At 40.8% G+C, this 18,694-nt stretch overlaps 1 protein-coding gene across 7 annotated transcripts in view; it reads right to left on the minus strand.

Annotated features, from left to right (window-relative positions):
- The window catches only part of LOC145412628 (sphingomyelin phosphodiesterase-like), a 275,380-nt gene that overhangs the window by 39,072 nt on the left and 217,614 nt on the right, over positions 1–18,694 (minus strand). For 5 of the 7 annotated variants that reach the window (XM_080282551.1, XM_080282549.1, XM_080282546.1 and 2 more), the window contains one exon: positions 2,180–2,392. In XM_080282551.1, the coding sequence (XP_080138677.1) occupies positions 2,180–2,392 (213 nt within the window). The remainder of the gene's footprint in view (positions 1–2,179; positions 2,393–18,694) is intronic. The other 2 variants (XM_080282550.1, XM_080282548.1) reach the window with 2 other exon arrangements.

Genomic DNA, 18,694 nt, shown 5'->3' on the forward strand with positions numbered 1-18,694 from the left:
CCCACACAATCTCGATGGCTCTGCACTAGTATTTGATATCACGTCAGTATACTTCTCTCACGAGCCAGTCCTTGATATCACCATCTGATCTGTCACGTCAGTATACTTCTCTCACGAGCCAGTCCTTGATATCACCATCTGATCTGTCACGTCAGTATACTTCTCTCACGAGCCAGTCCTTGATATCACCACCTATCGAAAGTTTGTTGTCTGATGCCGCTACACAAGGTGTAATGCAGCATTATCTAGCGAATAGTAACTCCTTTATCTGATACCCTGAATGAAAGAGAATAGACGAAAATATGAGGTCCAGCTGCCCGAATATTTCGGGAAAAGATATGAAGGGGAGGCACAATTGAAGCAAGTTCGTCAGAGTACTTACGGTAAAAATAGCGGTAAAATAATGCTAGAGAAGCAACATCTCTACGTACCGGTACTGATAATGGAGGAGGGTCCTGCGTAATGGCAGGATTATTGACTAATCTAATGGCTTTATTTTGAATTTTGTCCAACTGCCTCAATGCAACCACTCCACATCCACTCCACAGTGGCGAACAGTATTCATTCTCCCTACCTACCCTCCCTCCCCTCCCTCACTCCACCCAAGCACCATCGCTCGTCCCCCCGCCCACCTTCCCTTCTCTCTCTGGCCCCTCCCTCTCAGCCCCTCTTACTCCAGTGTGACTTGCCGAGCATAAAGGAGCCAGTCTGAGGCACGAAGTACAGGGGGATAGGTGATTATTTATGGCCACGACTGTACCTAAATGCATCCATCTAGAGACCCAATACCTAAATGCATCCATCTAGAAACTCAATACCTAAATGCATCCATCTAGAAACCCAATATCTAAATACATCCATCTAGAAACCCAATACCTAAATACATCCATCCAGAAACCCAATACCTAAATGCATCTATCTAGAAACTCAATACCTAAATACATCCGTCTAGAAACCCAATATCTAAATGCATCCATCTGGAAACCCAAAACCTAAATGCATCCATCCAGAAACCCAATACCTCAATGCATCCATCTAGAAACCCAATACCTAATTGCAACCACTTCCCACTTAGTTTCTCCTGCACAATTTAGTGATATTATCATGTTATTGAATAATAAAGGAAGAAATCAAATGACTGTGTTATTGTAAGTCTGATACTTTCCTTTGTCTTAAATTGTGCTTCTATTATTTGTATATTCCTGTTTTTGCACTTTGTTTGCAAAGAAGAGTGCAGTATTTACGTGGCTCCAATTGATTTTCCTCAAATTTTCTTGTGGCTAAACTGCAATCAATGCAATTTTACCAGCAATACTGAAGGTAATACAATTTTCACAAGGCCATGATCGAGAAAAATTGCAATAACAAAACCAGCAATCAAGGAGGCTTCACTTTACTTAACTCTCTGAACCAAAAAGTTATTTCTCAAACTTAAGACAAGATTATCTGAGAACACAATTCAAGACCAGTATATGCAACATCATCCCATGGCTGCAATATGCTTTTCAAAGGACATTTCCAATAGCCTGTGGCATGCCTTACAGAATCTCATCTGTTTTTCAAAGTTTCTGAATCTCCTTATTCTGTGAATTATGCCTGCATGATGTGATATGCTCTCATGAGCAACTATACACCAAGCGACAAAAATTTTGCCTTGCATGGTGGAGGTGGTGGTGGTGGTTTTGGCCTGAGCAGTACTTGTTTGTATATGCTCCAACAGCCAAAAACAAGATGTCCTTAACTGATCAAAACAGGTAAATGGGACATTAGAATCTTACAGTTTGTTTCAAATGTAAGTTTACAGACCACTTTCTTTGAATTTGGATTTTACTTAAGGTATGATAAGTATTTTGATGGAAATCTGTGAGGAGAATGTCCTGTACACTACAGCCAAGGGGATAATTAAATTAATGAACAGATGGTGATCAAATGCATCTGCTTTAAACCTTTTATTCATGCAGAGTGATCCATTCTGGTTCTATGGTAACAAGAAAAAAGTATATAGTACAGCATGCATAACATCATTCACACCAGGATGAAATAATGTAAAATATCAATTGTATACTACACAAAATGTCACTCAGGTTTCATCATGCAACTATTTAATTCTAAAAATAAATAAATGAACACAAACTAAACCCTTCACTTGGCATGCACTGACAGATTCCCGCACTCTCACTCGAACACGCTGGCGACCCAACCGTACGTTATGGTGAGGCCGGAGAAGATCCAGCTGCGCCAGTCGTTTCTTTCTCGAATTTCCACCTGCTCCGTGATCTTGGCACAAGTCACCTTGCGGTCATTGGAGCGGCCTGATTTGAGGTCGCACAGCATCCGCTTCTTGCACTCAGAGTCACATTCCTCTCGTGCCACCGAGTTCTTCCAGTAAAATCTGTTAATTGAAGGCAAACCTTTAGAATGTACAACTGATGATCAACAATTATTCGGGAAATGTATTACTACACCTGATGGAATTATCATCTGAATAAACAGACAAAACATTAATTGCATTTGAAAAGAAGCTAACACATTTTTATACAGGAAACACAACCAGAGGGGGCATTACTAGGGTTGCAACCTCCTCCCTCTTCAGCTATAATTTTTATTTTCACTTGTATATTCTGGCAAATACAGAGGTAAAAACATATATTTAATAGCATCAACAGTCAGAGACATGCAGAGTAAAGGCCTTTCCTACCTTTCTCCACTCTCAGAACATAGGTCTCTTCTATCTTTCTCCACTTTTAGAAAAAAAGGTTTCTTCTATTTTTCTTCACTCCCACAGCAAAGATATCTTCTACCTTTCTCCACTCTCAGGACAAAAGTCTCTTCTATTTTTCTCCTATCTCAGAACAAAGGTCTCTTCTATCTTTCCCCACTCGCTGAACAAAGGTCCCTTCTATCTTTCCCCACTCTCTGAACAAAGGTCTCTTCTATCTTTCCCCACTCTCTGAACAAAGGTCCCTTCTATCTTTCCCCACTCTCTGAACAAAGGTCTCTTCTATCTTTCCCCACTCTCTGAACAAAGGTCCCTTCTATCTTTCTACATTCTCAGAATAAAGGTCTATTTTTCTCCAATCTTAGAACAAAGATCTCTTCTACCTTTCTCCACTCTCAGGACAAAGGTCTCTTCTATTTTTCTCCTATCTCAGAACAAAGGTCTCTTCTATCTTTCCCCACTCTCTGAACAAAGGTCTCTTCTATCTTTCCCCACTCTCTGAACAAAGGTCTCTTCTATCTTTCCCCACTCTCTGAACAAAGGTCTCTTCTATCTTTCCCCACTCTCTGAACAAAGGTCTCTTCTATCTTTCTCCATTCTCAAAATAAAGGTCTATCTTTCTCCAATCTTAGAACAAAGGTCTCTTCTATCTTTCTCCACTCTCTGAACAAAGGTCTCTTTTAATATTCTCCACTCTCTGAACAAAGGTCTCATTTAATATTCTCCACTCTCTGAACAAAGGTCTCTCTTATTTTTCTGCACTCTCAAAACAAATATCTCCTCTATCTTTCTCTACTCTCAGAACAAAGGTCTCTTCTATCTTTCTCCATTCTAACTTAAAGGGTGTTAGTCTGCTCTACCCAATCCCAGCTAATCACCAAATACTGTACTGTATTATCTTCCCATCTTGTTGCCTGACTGCAACTTTTTCCCACTTTTGGGTTGCCACTCATACCTTGATGGTCCAAATGTTATCTGTTCTCTGAAGAACACAGCCTGCTCATTTTTTCTTCTCTTTGACTGTGGTGATTATATCCTTTACTTTTATCTCTTCCCTAACCCAGGAAGCCATCTCTTCACATAATACGTACGTAATTCTTTGTTTCCCTCCAAAAACTCCTAAGTATATGCTCTAAATATTTTGTTGGATTCCAGGTGTCAAATACATACTGTAATTACCACAGGGAGGACACACTAATAATATATATATATATATATATATATATATATACAGTATATTTTAACAGAAGTAATATCATGCCTTTTTTTTTTTTTATGATACCTTCTGCTCTCTATCCTATTCCTAGTCTTTAAATGATATAACTGTCTTGAAATGGATCTGCTGGATCTACCTCACCTAGGTAAATGATGAAAATTTTGAAATAGTGGAAGAGTTCCAATAGCTTCATGCAACAATCTAAAAATATATATATATATATATATATATATATATATACATGTGTAAACAAACGCATGCAGTCTCTCAAATAAGCAAAGTGAACAATATATGCAAGCTTTGGTACATAAGGGCTAAATACTTTGTCAACAAGAGGTCTGTGTGAAAGTACAAGGTCTGATTGAAAAGTATCTAACTTTTAGCAGACAAAAAAAAGAAGAAAAAAAATGAGTTCACATTTTAATCCCCCTTCAAATTATGCCCCATGGGACTCAACACACTTAGCCCAACAGTACTTCCATTCCTGGTAACATATTATAAAGTCACATTTTTGGGACTGTCAACAAGATCTTTGTCACCTTTGTCTTTATTTAATTTTTGTCCTCAAATCTCAAACCTTTCAGTGGCATCATAACTGTAGGAAATAGCCAAAAGTCATAGGAAGCCATGGCAGGAAAGCAGGGAGCCTGCTGGATCTGCGTGATCCTGTGTTTGGCCAAAAAATCCTGGATGAGATGGGATGAGTAGGCTGGAGCAGTCATGGTGGAGCTGCCAATACTCTGCCTCCCACAACTCTCATCTTTTGTGATGAAATGTATTCCATAGGTGATGGAGAACTCCTATGTAGTATTCTTTACTGACTGGCCTTCTGACACACTTATAATGAATGAACAACACCCTGGTAGTTGAAAACAAATTTCTGCATGAACCTCACCTTCTAAAGCTTTTTGTATCAGTCCTTAATTTGTGTAACACCCATAGCTTCATTGCCAAAAGCCTACTAAATCTTCCTAATGGTTTCAGATTGTGTGACAAGTTTAATAAAAAAAAATCTGATGCAGTAACATTGTTTGATCTGTTTGCTTATCACGCCACACAATGAAAATGTGACGAGAAAGAAAAACACATCCTTAAACACATGCTGCTCGACAGTGAATGGGCTGGGTGGCAGCACTTAACATTTTTGAGCATGCATACAACAATTCAAGGTCATGCTCCACTGAGCTGCATCCCCCTGCTCCTACTGGTGAACGAGAAAATATATACGTGCTGCTCTTGGGTGTCTGCCCTTTCCTCTCTTCCTTTCTTCCTTGTCTGTCTTTCTTTCCTTCATTCTTTCCTCTTCCTTCTGTCTATGGGTGACTCTACACTGAGTGACATGTCAAATCGTTTCCAGTACACCAGGAAACCATTTACTAGCTGGGTGGTAACCATACAACCAAATTATGGCGCCTGATGGTTTAGTGGGTAATTTAAGCACTCCAGTTGGATTGAGCCTGTCCAGGTTTATATCCAAGAGATGGTTGGTGTTTACTGCTCAAGTAATGACACTCAGGGATGCGTGAGGCTGGTCACTCTCATCTTATATGTTAGGAGCAACTTGCCTAGCCCCAAAGCTCCTATACTCCTCATGGGGCAACACAGGATTTGATGATGATGATGATGATGATGATGATGATGATATATATACAGTATATATATGTGTGTGTGTGTGTGTGTGTGTGTGTGTGTGTATACAGCAATCCCTTTAAGGCCTGGATGCCCAAGTCCCGGAAACTCCAAGTCCCAGACATTTTGGGCTTGGATTTAAAAAAGCTGATATGTGTTCATCCCTACTCTAAATCTGCCGCGCAGTGATGAACAGCTGTGTTTTGGTGCGCAGTCCCGGCGACGTCCGCTACAGCGTCCCTGCATCCTCCCCACTTCCCTCCTACCTACCAAAGTGACTGCATGCTCGTCGCCATGGCTGCCCACGTGCTCGCTTTTGTGAATAAACAGTGAATACACAGCAATACCTCACCCCTAAACCACATGGGAAGTTACAGTGTTGTGCAGTGTTAAAAATAAGAATTCAGAGTGCAAAGGATTAGGTGCAGAGTGCAACACTGGTGTGTTGCAACTGGCATGGCACAAGTAAGAACAGAATGTGCAGTGCTAAACAATTATAATTCACAGTGCAAAGGATTAAGTGCAGTGCAACACTGGATTACTGTACATGCTTCAAGTGCACCTTCACCACTGTCAGAGCAATAGAGGAGGCGGGTTAATTTTCCCGATGGTCACGGATGTGTCTTAAAGTACCCTGAACACTGCTAAATATTTTCCTTACTCACTTCTAATTTGTCATTCTCTGGTTCCTTTTCATTTATTTCATGGCTTCTGTCCCTTATTTGTGTGAATAGGGTCTTAAATAGGTGCTGTGCATGTCCAGTAGGGAGTTATTTAGGTGGTTTTCAAAGTTAAGTTGGGTTGGGGTCTATAAGTACCTGTCCAAGGGCATTTTTCCCATGTCTCAGACAAAACCAAGTCCTGGACATGCCTTTGGCCCTATTATGTCGGATCTTGGAGGAATTACTGTGTGTTCTTACCTAATTGTATCTTTACAGGAATGAGTCAAGCTCGTACTGTCCCGTGTCTTAGACCATATTTATCGTACATATCCTTAAATTTGTGAATTGTTTTGGCACACACTATTTCATTCGGTAGTGCATTCCATTGATCAATTGCTCTGTTTGGGAAACTGAATTTCCTTACGTCTTTATCACCTCTCTTCTTATGCAGTTTTTTGCAGTGTCCTCTTGCTGATGCTTCTCCCTATGTTAAGTAATCATTTATGTCTATTTTCTCCTTTCCTGATATGCACTTATATAGCATTATCATGTCACCTCTTTTCCTTCTCTCCTGTAGTGTTGGTAGATTCAGTTTATTTAGTCTTTCTTCGTAGCTTAGGTCCTTTAAGCTTGGTATCCATCTTGTAGCGGCCCTTTGAACTTTTTCAATCTTGTCTATATGCTTTTTGAGATGAGGACTCCAGACTATTGATGCATATTCCAGGGTTGGTCTAATGAATGATGTTATTATCCTTCTTAGCATGTCTTCATTTATGTATGTGAATGCTATTCTCATATTTGCAAGCAGTGTATACATGTTCCGTACCTTCTCGCTGATGTGGTCAGCCGGAGATAGTCTGTTATTGATAATCACACCTAGGTCTTTCTCTCTTTCTGATGTGTATAGGGTTTTATTTCCTAACTTATAATTCCAATCAGGTCTTTTTCCACTTTACCAAACTTGATTACATGACACTTGTCCACATTGAATTCCATTTGCCATGTACTACTCCATTCATGAAGTTTATTTAATTCTTCTTGTAGCTCCCTACAAGAGTCTGTGCTAGTAATTCTCCTTTGTATTTTTGCATTATCTGCAAACATATTCAGATAGCTCTCATTTCCAGTGTTACTGTTTATATCATTTATGTACACTAAAAACATGATTGGTGCCAGCACCGAACCCTGTGGTACTCCACTAGTCACTTCTTTCCATGATGAGTAGTTTCCTTTTAGTACTGTCCTCATTTCTCTTTTTATGAGAAAGTCTTGCATCCAACAAAACAGTTTGCCTCGAATTTCTCCTTGATGGTACAGCTTCCATAAAAGTCTTTGGTGTGGTACTGTGTCAAAAGCTTTCTTGAAATCTAAATAGATACTGTCCACCCATCCTTCCCTTTCCTGTATTGTGTTTGTTACTCGGTCATACTAGCTCAACAGATTAGTAACACATGATTTTCCTTTTCTGAAACCAAACTGTCTTTCTGTTATCATACTGTGTTCTTCTAGATGATTTACCCAAGCTTTTCTTATAAGTTTTTCTAATACCTTGCTTACAACACTGGTCAGTGATACTGGTCGGTAGTTGAAAGGATTTTGTCTATTTCCTTTCTTGAATGAGGGGACTATATTTGCTTTTTTCCAAATATCAGGTAGTTTCCCTTGACTCAAGGATTTCTTGAAAATTAAAAATAATGGTTTACTTAACTCCTTTGCACATTCTCGTAACACCCAACATGAAATTTCATCAGGACCACTTGCTTTTCCTCTGTCTAATCTACTTAACTCCTCCTGTATTACTTTTCCTGCTATTTGTATATCTGGTAGTATGTGTGGACATGCGTGTTCCACATAGTCCCTCTCAAAATTTTTTTCTTCAGTAAAAACTAATTGGAAATTCTTATTTAGTGCTTCACAAATATCTTTCTCTTGTGTATAAGTGATTCCCTCTTCCGTAATGGATTGTATTATATCTTTTACTTTGGTTTTGCTTCTGATATAGCTGTAAAACGGCTTTGGTTGATCACTACTTTTATTTATTATATCCTCCTCAAACTGTTTTTGGGCTTCCCTCCTTATTCTTGTATAGTCGTTTCTTGCCTGTTTGTAATTATTATACGCCCTTTCACTATTGTGTCTTCTGTATCTATTCCACAACAAATCTCTTCTCTCTTTTGATTTTTTACATTCTGTATTGAACCATTTCTGTATTTTCTTATCTGCTTCTTTGTGCTGTGGGATGTACTTCTGGACTCCTATTTCATAAAATTCACAAAATTTTTTATATACAGCATTTAAATCTTGTCCTCTAAGCTCATTTTCCCAATCAACTTCTAAGAAATACTTCTTTAGGTCTTGATAATTTCCCTTTTTATAGTTTAGGCTCATTTTGTAACTGTCATTGCTGTTTACTATGTCATATGCTATCCTGAAGTTATAATTTAGTACTGCATGATCGCTTTTGCCGAGTGGAGGGTGATATATTAAACTGTCAATGTCATTTTCTTGCCTAGTAAATATTAGATCTAGCACTGAAGGTACATCAAGTCCTCTTTTTCTAGTGGTTTCCCTCACATGTTGCATTAAGAAAAACTCAAGTCCTCTTTTTCTAGTGGTTTCCCTCACATGTTGCGTTAAGAAAAACTCTTGTACAAGATCCAGGAGCTTTTGGTCTCAACAGCTTTCTTGGCTATTTATATCTGCAGTATTCCAATTTATATTTGTATTGAAGTCCCCAGTTAGTATAATTCTTTCCGATTTCTCTTCCATTTTATGTAGCAAGGATCTTATACTCTGAATTGTACTCTCTGCCAGGTCCTCATATTCGTCTCTTTCCCATGTGTTTGATCTGGGTGGCATATACAAATTGGCTACAATTACTTTACCTTCAGATGTGTCGATCTCTACTGCAATTAGTTCTACTTGTGATGGTATATCTAGGTTTATTTCCTTGACATTTAGATTTTTCTTAGTTAATATTATAATTCCTCCTCCTTTTTTTAAATTTCTGTCTCTTCTCCATATATTGTATTCCTCTAAGTTTAGTATGTCATTGGATATCCTTGGTGTTAATTTTGTCTCAGTTAGGCATATTATTTGTGGTTCATTTTCTCTGACATAATCATTCATCTCTAGTAATTTAGATACCATTCCATCCACATTTGAGTACATCAACTTTATCATCTTGTTTATATACTTGTCATGACATGGTTCTACTACCTTCCTCCTTTTTCTTCCATCTTGTTTGTGTACGACTTTCGTACCTGCAATCCTATTACTTTGTAAAAAAATTTCTTCTTGTCCTCTTCTGATCTTCCCTCATTTTTTGTTTTTGCTTCCGCCCTTTTCTCTTTCAGTAATTCCAGTTCCTCTTGTGTTAGGCATCTTTTTATCCATACATTTTTGAAATCCTCTTTTTCCATAAGATTCTTTGCATTTTTTAGTATGTCTTCCACAGTGTTTACACTCTGGAAAGTCACCTTTAGAGGTCTTGTCTTGCTTTTCTCGTATTTCCCTAACCTTTTATGTTCCTCTATGTCTTTACTACAGATTTCCTCTGATACTTCTTTCAGTAAGCTCATTACATTTGCCATCTCCTTTTTGTCTCTAGTGATCTTGTTTTTAATTTCTTCCTGTGTGTGTGTGTGTGTGTGTGTGTGTGTGTGTGTGTATGTGTATATGTGTGTGTGTATATATATATATATATATATATATATATATATATATATATATATATAGTGTTAAAAAGTGAGATTTCTCAGTTAGGCAGTCGAGGAGCATCTCGATGTTTCTCGAGTTTACCGTAGGTTTCGGTACGAGTCAGAGTTGCCAGTTTGCCTGCTGTTTGTGAGCATAGTTATTTCGTAATTTATGTATTAATTTTTGTGCTCTTTCTCTCAATAATATTTTAGTTATGTGACTGGTAAATTATGCAATTCAATTTAAGTTTGTATGCTAAATAATTTAGTGTTATGTAATGTAAGAAAACTCTCGCATGTTTTGCTTGTCTCCGAGTTGGTAACTGTGCTCTCTCTCTGTAATTCACCAGAACTGTGGAGAAGTAGATCATTCTTGTACAATGCAAGCTTGTATAAGGATGGATAAGAGACTAGAACGAGTTCAGTTGGTTTTCAGTTCAGTTTGAGTGCAGTGCAGTGCAGTGTCAGTGAAGTTTGTATATTTTCAGTACTTGTGTAATAACAGTGATGTGTTGTCATGCATCAAGTGTAATAACAGTGAAAGGGTGTCAAGCATTAAGTGTAATAACAGTGAAGTGTTGTCAAGCATTAAGTGTAATGACAGTGAAAGGTTGTCAAGCATTAAGTGTAATAACAGTGAAGTGTTGTCAAGCATTAAGTGTAATAGCAGTTAGTAAAGTTTGTATAGCTCCAGTGCTTGTGAGGAAAGTGAAGGTGGAAATCATTAAGTGTAATTAATTTGGAAAATAACAACAGTGAACTGAAGAACCAGTGTTTATTCACCAAGCCTGGGATGATCTTGTGTACTGTACACCTAAAGGCTGACCATAGAAAGAACAACTCACTGGGCAACGGCCTTCCTATACTGAACTACTACTATTGGAGTCTGTGGCAGTGTGGGACAGGGATGTAAATATATATACAGTATATATATATATATATACAGTAATCCCTCTACTTTCCGGACGCCAACTTTCCGGACATCCCCACTTACAGGACATAATCGTCCCGGGATCCAATATTCCCAAAATGGTCCGAAAACCGCAAAAAATTCGAAAAAAATCAAACTTTTTCCCGACCATAATTTGAACTTGGCGCGCGTGGCGCGGGACAGCTTTGTTGTGGTGCGTCATTCCTCCAACATCCGCTATAGTGCCCCTGCATCCTCCCCACTTTCCGATTGTCTCTTGTCGTGAGTGAACGCTCGTCGTCATGGCTGCCCACGTGCTCGCTTTTATGGTGGTGCCTTACCTGTTGCAGGCACTCCTGCTGCTCGTGTCTCTCCTTCGTGTGTGTGATGATGGCCCCGCCGCCTGAGAAGAGGAAGAGAGTGGTTTTGACTCTGGAGAAGAAGAGGGAGATATTGGAGAAAGTAGATGCGGGATGGTCTTCGTCACGCATCCTCCGTGAGTTCAACCTGGCCCGATCTACTTTGTTTGATATTAAGAGATCCCGAGACAAACTCATGCAGTACACGGCTGACTTCTTGTCAAAAAGCAAACGCAATATGGAGAGGAAGATGATGTTTACTCCCAAGTTTGCTGAAGTCGACCGATCCACGTTGATTTGGTATCGACAGCAGCGTGCAGCTGGTGTGATGGTATGTGGTACGGAGCTGAAGGCTGCTGCTGAGAAGTTCGCAAGGCTTCACGACGCCCTAGACTTCAAGGCATCAGAGGGTTGGCTCTTCGCGTTCAAGTTATGACATGGCCTTACCAACTGTAAGTCTCATGGTGAAGCTTTGGACGCTAACGAGGATGGAGTAGAGGAGTTTCGGCACAAGGTGAAGGGCTTGATTGACAGGGAGGGCCTCAATCTCGGTCAAGTCTACAACACTGACAAAACTGGTTTATTCTATCGCTCATTGCCAACGAACACTCTAGCCGAGGAGACGGAGAAGCGTGTACCTGGCCACAAGCTCTCCAAGCAAAGGCTATCTGCTTTGTGTTGTGCTAATCCTAACGGCATGCACCGGCTTAAGCCCATTATTGTTGGCCATGCAAAGCAGCCTCGGTGTCTTCATGGGGTGATGGATGTCCATCCTGTCGTCTGGTACCATTCCTTGAAGGCATGGTTCACAGCCCACATCTTCAAAGACTGGTTCCACCGCCATTTCGTCAAGGAGGTCATACATTACCAGACGGAGAAACTGGGAATCCCACGCGACCAGGTAAAGGCCCTCCTTCTCCTCGACAATGCACCTGCTAACCCGTGCGACAAGGACTTGGTGGCTGAGAATGGCTGCATTAGGTGCATGTTTCTGCCACCTAATACTACTGCTCTCATCCAACCAATGGACAAAGGAGTGATTGTGGCAACGAAGCGGCTATACCGACGGAAGTTCCTGGACGAGGTGATGGTTGTTCTCGAGGACGAGGACGAGCGCAGGGAGGGACAGGACACGCTAAGCCAGCGGACTTTGGAACACCTTCGCTGCTACAACATCAAGTCTGCCATTTACAACTGGGCCAGTGCATGGAAGGAAGTCCCTGTTAAGACTCTAGGAAATGGTTGGTCTCGTCTGCTTCTCGGAACAGATGTGGAGCACGATTTCCTAGGTTTTGACGTGGATGACTTCCATGCACGTCTACGTGCGCATGGGGACGATGTTGATGTGGAAGAAGTGCGTGAGTGGTTGGATGACGATGAGGGCGAACCAGGATATCAGACCCTGTCTGATATCGAGATCGCATCTTCAGTTGCAGGTGTCAGTACCCAGCTTGAAGATTCCGACGAGGACGGGAACGATGATGCGGACTCCTCTCAGCATGACGCTACTCCAGCCATCCCCAAGCTGAGCGCACTCCAGGAACACCTAGAGTTTTTTCTTGACTACCTGGAACACCCAGACTGCGACAGGGAGATGGGGCCCTTGGGACTTGTGGAGGAAGTGTGTGCTTTCAGGCAGCGCATCATCAGTTGTCAGAATCGTCGGTCATTGCGTCAATCAACCATTGACAGTTTTTCAGGCCCGTGACCCCCGCTGTGCCCAGCCCTGGCTCCACTCCGTTGCCTCCCCAAGACAGGCCCTCAAGCTCCGAGCCGCAGCCCAGCACATCAGCCACGGTGGAGTCACCGCTCGACGTGAGTTTGCGTCTATCTTCCGAGTCGTCTGCAGTGGGTACGCCATCACCACGACCCAGTGACGCACCCCTAGGTCACCTCCCAGTGATACTCTCAGACTCTGACCATGACTAAACGGCAAGAACTTCTCCACTAGACCACACGGGAATTTAGTGTTGTGCAGTGAAAGAAAAACAGTGCATACAGTATTGTTAAGAAATTAGAAATTTGAGTGAAAAGACAAACAATTTTTGGACTAAATTTAACGTAAATTAACTTGTGTGTTTTGTTCTGAAATTGGTTTTATGAGTGGAAAGACTTAAAGTGCAGAGTGCAACACTTATTAAGTTACAATGGAGCATAAATAAGACAAGAGTGTGCAGTGAGAAGAGAATGGACTTCTGAGTGCGAATGACTAAGTTAAGTGCAAGACTTCATGAACAGTGTACTGCAAGTACTTCAAGAAATCCTTCTTACTGGCAGAGTCTGAGAGGAGGCGGTTATTCATTGAGATGGCCATGGACTTGCTGTAAGTACACAGAATGTTTCATACTTTACTGTACTGTATTTTCCATACTGTACTTACCTCAAACACCTCATTTCTCTCTTTTATGTCCCTTATTGATGTGAATATGTAGTGTCTTAGGTGCTATGCATGTGCAGTAGGGAGGTGTTCTGAGTTAGGCTAGGTTAGGGTCCATAACTACCAGTCCAGGAGCCAGGGACTTGTAAGTACCCAGAATGTTTAATATTGTATAAACCTACCTCAAAAACCTCATTTTATGGTTCTTTTGCATTTATTTAAGTCTTTTATGTCCCTTATTGGTGTGATTTGGGTCTTAAATAGGTGCTATGCATGTCCAGAGGGAGTTGTATAGGTGTTCTTCTGAGTCAGGGTCCATAAGTACAAGTCCAGGAGGCTGGTGCCCACTATCCGGACAGGACCACTTTCCGGACATGCCTTTGGTTCTATTACGTCAGATAGTGGAGGGATTACTGTATATATATATATATACATATATAAAGTCGCCTATGGCGCGTGCCTCTATGGCATGGTTTTCTATTACACAGCAAGGTGCCAGACCCCCCAAAAACGAACCACACGCATAAAATACCTATGGCGCAGGCGCGGCAAGGTTTGAAATGCACGGGCAAAATCCCCTGGCGGTCGGCGTGCTCCCTCGTTTGTAAACAAAGAAGATGGCGACCACTTCAGCTCCAACTGTGGACTTTTTTCTCTCTTATGAGGAGGTTACACTTCACCAAATTCATTGTGTTAAGTAATGAAACATTAAAGATTCTTTGGGTATTGTGACTAGTTTGTTCATAAAACCGCTATGAACGGGTTAATGATGAAGCACCTATCTCTGAGCTACAAAGAAGCATAATGCTTCCCATCATCATCATCACATATATAAGAATGATTATTAATGTGTTAAATGTGAGTTTTGTTGACACCTGACCATACAAACTTTATCAAATAAACTTCTTCAATCAGTGCTTAACAAGGCAGCCTCCGCCATCTTTAATATTTTGGTCGGTCAGCTGCTCAGTGTCTACTTGGCCGAGCTTTTTTTCATTCAATCTGCAGCGTGTGGTATTGCCCAAGTAGACACAAGGCTGATCATCCCTCCCGTTTTTTGTGCCTACTGTTACATGTAATACGTGGATTGACTGATTGCCTGATTGTGTGCGTGTGAAAAGTGGGGAAATATGGGGAAAAGTGGGGTGAAAAGGGGGACTTTAGGTGAAAGTCCATAACCAAATACTGTACCATTTTCCCCAAGGGTTTATTTATTTCTATGGCACGGGCACAGTCCAGAAGCTATTAGCTGCTCCTTAGGTGACTTGACTGTATATATATATATATATATATATATATATATATACAGTATATGATCAGATACTTTTTTATCAGACCTCGTATGTGTGTAAGACTACTATGGCATGAAGATGAAAAGTCAAGGAGCGAGAGCAATGGAAAAGGGACTATTAAGGATTATATGTAAACTGAACTGGATAAGAAACACAGATTTGTTCAAACTGTTGAGTGGATGACAAGAGGAGTGTACTGAGGTGGTATAGTCATACAGACAGAATGGACAATGTGAGGGTAATGAAAAAATATCTGGTACTGGTAATATGTGAGTGAGCTTAAAGGTAGGAGGTGGTGTGAAAGAAGAAGATGGCTGGATATGGTGCATGATGGTGTGAAAAAGTATACTATGATAGTTAAGGAAGCAAAAGTTGTGACAAATGATGGAAATGGATGCACGAAATGCAGTGTTTATGGAAATGCACATGACAAAGGTTGCAGCCATCCTATCAGCTGACTGTACATAACAATCTGCACAGTGCACCTTAAAAAAAAAAAAAAAAAAAAAAAAAAAAAAAAAAAAAAAAAAAAGAGGTGTGGAGAGTTTCTGCCAAAAGATTTTGAAGGCTTATATGATGATTCGGTACAGTGCAGCTTCCAAAATTTGAAAAGCTTGTGTCCACAAACTATTCGAACTTTTGAAAAATGTGAAATTTAGACAAGTATTTCATTTTCGTTTTTAAAGGCTCCAACATGCTTGCATGTGTCGGCCTTGGTCACCTAATGGCGGCTCTCCATGCTGCATGATCCATTGCAGCCTCCCTGTTCAGTCCCTTAACCCTGAGGTCACACTTAATGACCTCGTCCCATGTCTTTCTCGGTCTACCCCTCATAACCCCACCCCCAATATTAACACTTTTCATGGTTTACACGTGCTTTTGATACAAGTTTAACAGTATGGGCTACTAGCCTGCACCAGGTATCCTGTTTTCCAGTGGTTTTATAACACTGACAATTTTTCTTTTATCTCTATTAACTCAAGGTAATGATAATTATCAGTACAATACTCGTTACTAACCATGAAGTATTTTTTTGTACATTTCAATTTCCTCATCTGCATGCCCTTCTGTTCTAAAATGTTTGCAGTTGTATTCATATTTAACATCCATCAGTACGTTGTAAGGGAAAATAATTTAATATTCATTTATTCATGTAAAACAACTATCGTAAGATGGGGTAACTGGCACCATTTTTAGCTCTTTTTGGTCAGTATTATAGAGATGCACAGGAATTTGGAAAAAGTGAAAAATGTTTTTAAGTAACTCATTTAGGGCTACCTTCTGGAACCAGACACATACTTAAGGATACAAAAACAACCTACATAGAAATAAAACAAGGTGGGTGCCCGTTTACCCCACGCGATGGAGGAACCGGGCACCCAGACCTTTATATTACTGTATGAAGGTGCTCATTACCGTTGGCTGCTACTAAATAACATAAAATTTGGCAGGTAAACATAATATATAACATAAACTTATATATAACGTAAACTTATGCAGGAAAAACAGGTATACTCCAGCTACTCAGGATCTTGTAGTTCCGCATCATCACTGCAGTTCTGTGGGTAACGAGCTAACAGATTCAGAGCCTGAAATTTAGCAATAAAGCAATAGATGACAAGGAGTCTTTGAGACATATTTAGAAACTAAATAATGATAATTAATGTGACTGGTTGCCCTCCCTAAAGTGCCCAGTTATCCCACATGAGTTACACTTGCCATTACCTGGTAATGCTTAACTGTTGAAACATGTTACAAGTTCCCATCCAACCCTTGATAATGTCCAATAAATGAGCAAAAGTAGAGTCCTCTAGCTAACTTCTACCATACGTAACTTACCTTTCGCGTTTCCAATGTTCGGGCTTCTGTGAATTCTCGAAAACGTCACTCTTATGTATGCAAGGATTAGTGGACTACTTTTTCCTATTTCTAACTGCTGATTTTGAGTTATGTTATAGCTGGTAGACTTAGCTATACAATTAGCACCAGAAAAGTTTAGAAAATTAAAGATTTAGAGGTTTTATACAGGAAAGTTTGCAAATAACTTAGTGGGTGCCCAGTTCCCTCGCTCAGTGCCCAGTTACCCCATCTTACGGTACATGAATATTTACATCTTTCATGACTGCCTTGCACTGCATAGCAGGTCACCACCTGATTGTTTATAATACAATCTGACTGATGTGGTGTGATTCTACACTTTTCTTCACATATTGTGCATTGCTCACCCACAGAATGGTTACTTTATTTTATTTATGAGGTACACTACTCTTCTACAGTATGTATCTGACGTAACAGAGCCAAAGGCATGTCCGGAAAATGGATCTGTCCAGAAAATGGACATCTCCCCTGGCCCCCTTTTGTACATAACCTAACTTTGAAAGCCACTGTAAAAGGCAACTACAGTACACCATACAACACTTGTTCCTGTTGTTTTACACTACACTGTCCAGTCGAGCAGACCTATAAACCACAGCCATGCACTTACCATGGTCAAACAGACCCATCAACCACAGGTGGCTGAATCGGTAGAGAGGCGGCTTGCAGTCCTAATGGACTCAGGATTGAATCCTGGCTGGGGCAGGGAACAGTTTAAGGATTTGAATTTCCTAAAAAGCAGACTTTCCTGATCTACCAGATGACCCGCCGACATGTCGTAAAAAGTACCACCGCTAATACCAGTACACCAGTCCTGTATGAGACAGCCCTAGTATGTATTCAATATGGACGGTGGGTGTTAGCGCCGAAGTGGTGACATGTGGAGGTGTAGGAGGACTACTGGGCCTTGGGATAGACCACTGCCCCCACGAAATAGGCCCTGAGCCTTTGCCCAGAGTCGGACACTAAAAAAAAAAAAAAAAAAAAAAAAAAAAAAAAATCACCACTGCAGGGACATACCCTGCAGTGACATGAAAAAACATTAAAAAACCGGGTACACAAGAAAAATGCAGTGGGCACACAAAACATAAGGGTAAAATGGGTTAAAATCATGGCAGAGTACAGTAAGCTAGAAAAAATTACATTAAACACTCATGATTCCTCGCAGCGCGTCATGCTGAATACCCCACTTGCTCCTTTACTCTGACTGTTGCACTGTGGCTGGTGAAGCTGCTGCACTGCACAGTACATCCCGTGTGGTCTAGTGGCATACCCTGATGAACTTAGTTGCAGTCAGAGTTAAGGAGGAACTCTGGCAGTTGGCCCAGGGAACTGGCTGTGGGACATGGTGACAGATTGTCCACTTCAGGTGACTCGGAAGACAGCCGCAAATTCATTTCCAGGGGAGACACAATGGCTGACAATGTGTTGGGTTGTGGTTCTGTCACTGAAGGCGTGATTTGATACTGTGATGGTGGCAAAGAAGAGGTGGACTAGGCAGGGTTCAGAAGTCTGAAAAAGGAGTCAGTCTTGGACTGGTGATAGAAGTGACAATTCAGGCGTCAGATGACACTCAGTCACACAGAATGCTAATCCTCTAATAGGCAAAGAGGCAACATTTCTCTGTCCCAATCCAGATGCTCGGCATACTCAAGCACCTGCCCAAGGTTTGCCCAGAATAAGCTCAGACAAGGCACCACCATAACAATTATACGAGAGGAGCTGCTCACTACGTGGTAAACGTGCTGGAACTGGGAATGGCTGAAGGGGTGTCTAGCGGACGCTGGGTGAACTAACGAGCCAAACAGCATGGTGCCACCAGGCTATTCCCATCTGGGAGGGCAAAAATGTTTGTGCAGCCATAATTTTCACCCAAACACAGGCATTTCATTGGTACAAAATGGAAAATGTATGTTCATTTGAATTTATGGAAGTATTAATAAATTATTGTGGCATA

The sequence above is a fragment of the Coenobita brevimanus genome, chromosome 93 (genome assembly GCF_032717465.1).
Source record: "Coenobita brevimanus isolate Jiangsu-jjx chromosome 93, ASM3271746v2, whole genome shotgun sequence".
Classification (NCBI taxonomy): Eukaryota; Metazoa; Arthropoda; class Malacostraca; order Decapoda; family Coenobitidae; genus Coenobita; species Coenobita brevimanus.